The sequence below is a fragment of the Oryx dammah genome, unplaced genomic scaffold (genome assembly GCF_014754425.2).
Source record: "Oryx dammah isolate SB20612 unplaced genomic scaffold, SCBI_Odam_1.1 HiC_scaffold_5, whole genome shotgun sequence".
In the NCBI taxonomy this organism is placed as follows: domain Eukaryota; kingdom Metazoa; phylum Chordata; class Mammalia; order Artiodactyla; family Bovidae; genus Oryx; species Oryx dammah.
Window position 1 is genome coordinate 102,737,018 of NW_024070189.1, and position 6,201 is coordinate 102,743,218.

At 54.3% G+C, this 6,201-nt stretch overlaps 1 protein-coding gene across 2 annotated transcripts; it reads right to left on the reverse strand.

The window, feature by feature from the left end:
* Window positions 1-370: 370 nt before the first annotated feature.
* Window positions 371-5,200, reverse strand: LRRC25 (leucine rich repeat containing 25). Of its 2 annotated transcripts, none has more exons than XM_040241174.1 (3): window positions 4,059-5,200; window positions 2,678-3,468; window positions 371-809 (listed from the first exon to the last, which is right to left on the reverse strand). In XM_040241174.1, the coding sequence occupies exons 2-3, from the start codon at window positions 3,457-3,459 to the stop codon at window positions 671-673; spliced, it is 921 nt and encodes a 306-aa protein (XP_040097108.1). In that variant the 5' UTR covers window positions 3,460-3,468; window positions 4,059-5,200; the 3' UTR covers window positions 371-670. The 2 variants fall into 2 exon arrangements, with proteins under 2 accessions (XP_040097108.1, XP_040097107.1); XM_040241173.1 differs by having other exon boundaries at window positions 3,991-5,199.
* Between the last annotated feature and the right edge of the window lie 1,001 nt (window positions 5,201-6,201).

A 6,201-nucleotide genomic window follows, 5' to 3' on the forward strand; every position in this document is an offset into this window, starting at 1 on the left:
GGAAATGAAAGCTGCAGGAGGGAAGTGAGCTTGATGGGAGAGGAGGCCCAGATCAGAAGGGCAGAGAAATGGGAGAGGGTGGCGAGTTGGACAGAGCTGGGTCCACGCAGGTCTCAACCACCAGGTGGAGAATCTGGGGGCACTGGGGAGCCATAGAGGGTGTGTGAGCAGGGGAGGAGGAGCACAGTCCTATTCTTGACTTATAAAGACCCTTCTGAGTCTGGTGTCGGCTGCCTTGGGGGACAAGACGATACCAGGCATCTAGAAAGGGGCCTGAGAGGGACAGAGGGGAGAGACTGGGGAGTTGGGAGCAATTGAGGAGTCTCAGAGTTCTTGTCTTGGGAGCTCAAGAAATCTGCACTCTGAGGAGCCCACTCACCAGCAGCCTCGTCTGTCCTGAAGAATTTATTTGCACGATGCTTGCACACCGACAGGGAATGCCAACAGAGTTCACACATTGACTCTCCCATCCCCATCTACGTTGGGGTCTCTCCTCCCCTTCTGGCGGCATAGTGGGCTAGGGATGGGGCTCCAGAGCCGCTCTGGAGCCTCAAGGATGACCCTCCCCTGGTGCCATTCCTCAGACGGGAGGACTGAAGCCAGGGAGGAGCCAGAATTCCCCATCACCTGGAAGGGGACAGGCTGGAGTTTGAGATGGTGAAGATGTTGCTCAGCGCCCGGGGACCACATACTCCTCGTCATCCAATGGGACCTGGCCCAGCGACTGCAGGTTGCCGTAGACAGGCTGGGATTCGTGCTGGAGGCTCTCATAGGTCATGTATAAGTTGCTGCCCTCTGAAGGGGGAGACCTATGGGGAAAAGACAGAGGGGAGTTCAGGCAGGACTCAGGGAGCAGGCACATCAGCTTTTGGAGGCAAAGTAGTTCTTGGTGGTTGAGTCCACTCCTAATTACATATGGGGCTTCCCTGGTGGCTCAGAGGTTAAAGCGTCTGCCTGCAATGCGGGAGACCCGGGTTGGATCTCTGGGTCGGGAAGATCCCCTGGAGAAATTACATAGGAGAGGAGTGAGGAACGGGGCAGCGGTCTCCCAGCCTGGCCCAACTTTCTGTGAGGAAAGCAAGAAGAGGGCAGTGACTCAGGGAAGATTCTGTGCACTCAGCACTGTAATGCTGTGGTCCGAGGACCTTGAGTCATGGCAGGGTTTTTTTTTTTTTTCTTCCTTAAAGCTGAGATAGTTGCCCTTTTTTTACATTCAAATTTAGTTTTGGGTTTCCTCTTGAAAAACTGGAGCTGAATCAGTGCCCCTTCAGATGCGAAAATTTCCCCCAGGTCTCCTGAAGCAACTGACTTTGGGCCTCGATACAAAAATCTCTGAGCCTCAGTTTCCCCACCCATTCAATGGATCAGAGGGGATGGTAGCTTCCAGGAATGTCTTGCTATGGTGGGCAAGGCCCCAGAGAAGAACTTTCCTGCCTCCAGAACATCCTAAACCCACCCTTGGCTCCTCCTGGAACAAAGGCACTATTGACTAAGTGGTGTCTATCAGTCATTTATACTTTAGTATAAATTACTGCAAAATACATAAACAGTTGTATGGGGATGGAAGTCAGGGTTTGTTCTAGTCTCTGCTTCTGACCTTGAGGAAGTCATTCTCCTGCCTCCCAGAACCTTCATTTCTTTCTTTCTTTTTTTTTGGCTGTGCCGCCTAGCTTGTGGAATCTTTGAACCTACACCCTCAGCAGTGAAAGCACAGCGTCCTAACCACTGGGCCGCCAGGGAATTTCCAGAAACTCTATTTCTGCAACTGTGAAGTGTAGGATGAGATTGACACATTCTATTGTAAACAATGTTTTTAGAGGAGCCTGGCCCTGAGATCTTGCGGACAGCGAAGCAGAGCAGGCGTCAGAACATACACTGCCTTAGGAAGTCTGGTGCCTTCTACTCGCTACCGCAGACCACTTCTGCTTTTGAGCCGTATTTGTATCTGCTTTGCATATGCTCTCATTTCTCATCAATAACTTCCCACAGGCCTCCCCATCTTTTGGATTCTGCTGCCCAGTCCTCTTCCCTTCCTGCGTGGGCCCTCTCAGCCCCCTCCAACCTCAGCCCTGAAGTCTTGCCTTCTCAAAACACATTCACAGCTGTCTCTGTTCTCTCCCACCTCTGGGCCTTTGTTCCTCCTTGTGCCTGCCCCCTAGAAACCCCCTCTCTCACCCAACCTGGAAACAGACCCATCCTTCTAAGCCTAGCTCATTTGGGGGGCAGGGCTTTGTGGGGGTAGAGAGACACAGATGGCTTTCTTGGCATCTCCTGTGTGTCAGGGAGAGATGGGGATGTGGTCTCATTTTACAGAGACAGAAACAGAGGTTCAAAGGCAGCCTGGGGTCACACGAGATCTAAGCCTAGGCTGCTGACCGCGACCACAGAGCCCCCACCACCTTGAACAGCTGCCTCCTCCCTCCGCATCCTTGTCAGCCAGAAACTGGGTTTGCAGGTCATGCAGGGGGACACGTGTCTTCTATACAGGAACTCACTTAACCCAGCTCTGTGAGGCGGAGGGCTGTTATTAATCCCATTTTATCTAGGAAGAAACTGAGGCCCAGAGAGGGGAAACTACTTGCCCAAGATCACACAGCCTATAAGAGGCAGAGCCAGGAGATGGACCCTGGCCATACAGCTCCAGAGACTCACAGACACACGTGTGTGGGTCACTCACCTGTGTTCATCCCACTGGTGTCTGGCAGCTGGTGAGCCCACGAACATGTTCTCGTAGTCAGGGGTGGAAGATCTGGGCGGGGTGCTGGCTGGGGGCTTAGGCCTGCGGCCTTGGCTACTGTACCTTGGCTGCCGGCCCGAGCCAGACCTGGAGCCATCCTGAGCAGCCCACGTTTTGCTCAGGTTCTGGCCCATCCGATGTCTACAGAGTCTCCAGGCCAGCACCGGGCCAGCAATGGCAAGCACAAGGAGCAGGCTTCCGCTGGCCGCCAGTGTGCCAATGGTTGTCTTGGTCAGGCCAGAGGGGCAGCTCACGTCCAAGAAGACAGAGAGGTTGTGCCAGGCACCAGTGGGCACATCTAGGCACTTTGGAAGCTCTGGGCCAGAGCAGTTGTCCTGCCGGTCTGTGTGCCAGTCTAATAGGACGCAGCTGCAGTCAGCCTGCAGGTCGAGGTCACAGCGTTTGGCCAGCGCCCTGTCCACGAAGTCCAAGGAGTTGTTGGTCACAATCAGGAGCTGCAGCCACTCCAGGTCACTGAAGAAGGACCCTGGGAGCCGCTGAAGGCCGTTCGCAGACAGGTCGAGGAGCTGCACGAATCTGGCCCGCAGAGACTGGTTTTGAGGTAGCTGGCTCAGGATTTGGCCGCTGAAGTTGAGGCAAGTGTCAGAGTATTCCCTGGTCCAGTCCACGTCCCCCGAGAACACGCTGCATGACGACATCTGGCTGCCTGCCTGGTGCAGCAGCAGTGGCAACAAGAGCACCCACGTCAGGGCACCCCCCATTCAGGCAACCTAGGCAGAGACACCGGAATCCAAGCCCCGACCTCAGCTTGTGGTCAACCTCCCCGTTGCCACTTGTATATATATAGATAGATAGATAGATGTATATATTTTTATAGCTCAGGCCACTTCTGAAGTGTTAAAACAGCAGCCTTTCACTGGTTGCTCCTCTTTGATTGGCTCTGGCCTCAGTCTCCCCTTCTGGGGAATGGGTACCTAACCCTGATGCCTCAGGGGCTTGAAAGGCAATGAGGAGACTTGGCCCAGTCAGCCCCTTCCCTTTCTCTCAGATGTGCCCCTTCGGGCTAGGTTGCCCAATTTCCCCAAATATTTTGGGAGAGCTAGCCGGCCAAGACAGAACTATATGCAAATGAGCTGTTGCCCCGGAAACGACCCCGCCCCCTCTGCCTTTCTTCCGAACTGCAGGGGACTGGGAGTCTGGGTCTGAGAGTCTTGGGGTGGGGTGCTGACGAGTACCCCCCCTCCCCCCCGCTCTGGTTTGCACAGACCCAAGTTCCAATGCCTCCTTCCTACCTTTCTGGTCCTACTGCCCGGCCTTGGCCTCGGTCGTGCTGGAAGTTGCCGGCAGCGTGGTGGCTCACCTGGACGTGGGGATCAGAGGGTCCGACCCTCCCCGGATTCCGATCCACTGCGATGCCTGGCCCTCCTCACGCTCTGCACCCAGCTACTCATGGGGAAGAGGAACTGGTGCCGAGTGAAGTGCAGAGGGGAAGAATAAAGAAGACCCAGAGACCCGCCCCCGCTCCACTCCCGCGGAAGGCCTCAAGAATCGGGATTCTCACGGGAGGGGCAGGGGCGGAAGGCCTCCTTCCTTCTTGCTGAGACCCAATGACTATATGTCCCCCAGTAACCCCCCAACTAACTGCTACCTCATTAACTCACTCTCACTTCCCAGTCTCAGCTCAGTTGACTCCCAAACCATGCATTCATTTATTCATTCAACAAACATCCATGCTGAGCCCCCCAAGAGGCTCCGCCCCCGGTCCGTATCTCTAGGAGCATCCAGTCTTGGAAAAAGATAAAGCTGGAAACAGACATCCCCAGTCTGACGGAGTCAGGTCAAGGTCGGAGTGAGGGTCAGGGTACTGGAAGGTTTCCTGGAGAAGGAGGCGTTAGAGGTGGAGTTTCAACACATTAATGGGAGTTTGCCAAGGATTCCTAAAACCTGCCTTTGATTTTCCAAGCTCTTACCCTCTCCCACAGACTCAGAACTCTCATTGTGTATGAACATGCTGCGGGGAGAGCATTGAGAGGAGGGCTCGCTGGGGAAGAGGACTTTGAGTCTGGTGCTTGGAGGAAGAGTTGCAGTCGCAGGCAGAAATGAACGTGTCGCAGACTGCAGCGAGAAGGCACAGCAGGCGCACAGGTCCTGTCGCTTGAGAAGACATGCCGGCCTGGGATAGAGTGGTTAAGAGTGACAGCCTCGTTAGGGGTGGAGTGGCTGGAGGGGTGAGGCTAAGTGGAGGAACTGGCGATGGGTGGGGGCCAGGTGGCGAAGGCCTCCAAAGCCAGGCTTTATTCCCAGGGCCAAGGCAGGTGTGTGAGCAGGGCAGGGGCACTGTGTGAAAAGATTCTTCTGGAGTGAGCCTGGGCTCTGGAGGTGGGGAACCCTTCCAGGAGCCTGGAGTCTCAGGAGGAGAGGGCAGCCTGAGTCAGATCCCAGGAATAGTAACACAAGAGAGATTGGGGGGACTGCCCTGGTGGTCCAGTGGTTAAAACTCAGTGCTGTCAATGCAAGGGACACAGGTTCAATCTCTAGTCATGCCACATTGTTATTCAGTCACTCAGGCGTGTCTGACTCTTTGCGACCCATGGACTGCAGCACTCCAGGCTTCCCTGTCCTTCACCACCTCCCAGAGTTTGGTCAAACTCATGTCCATTGACTTGATGATGCCATCCAACCATCCCGTCATCTGTGGTATGGAAAAAAAATAAAATGAGGGCTTGAGGAGGGAATGGGCACAGGTGGGCTGGGAAAGGGTCTCTGCCTCACTGGGGTCCTGGCTTTAGGCAGACAAGGTTCAAATCCTTTCCAGCTCCTGGTTCACGGCTTGACCTTAACTGTTCTTTATCACTGTTTCCACATCTGTAAAATGGGATAAATGTCAAGAATCTTCTCCTGGACTCTGGAAGGCTGGAGTCTACTTCCCCATGCTTTCCCCTCTCCTCAGACTCTGCCCCTTTCTATCTTCAAACTCAGAGGAGTTTTACATATTTAACAGATGTGCAAAAATTCAAAAGTGTGATGACCCCCTGTGCTGGCCAGGATGTGGGGAGACAAGCAACCCCACACGTTGCTGGGGGAGCATCAGTAGCTCAGAGCAATGGAAGGCATCCTGTGATGGGCATTCTGAATGCCCGGGCCCTCAGATCCAGCATCCCACTCCTGGGACTCTCGAATAGGTGAGTGTTTACAAAATGATAGGAGCGCGAACTGATGAGGGATAAACTAAATGTGGTCCATCTATACAGTGAATATTATTTGTCCATAAAAAGGGATGATGCTGGGGCTTCCCTGGTGGTTCAGAGGTAAAGAATCCACCTGCCAATTCAGGAAACACAGGTTCAGTTCCTGATCCGGGAAAATCCCACATGCCGCAAAGCAATTAAGCCCACGCACCGCAACTATTGAGTCTGCGCACTAACTACGGAAGCCCGAGAGTCCTAGAGCCCACGCTTGGCCGCGAGAGGAGCCACGGCAGTGAGAAGCCTGTGCACTGCAAT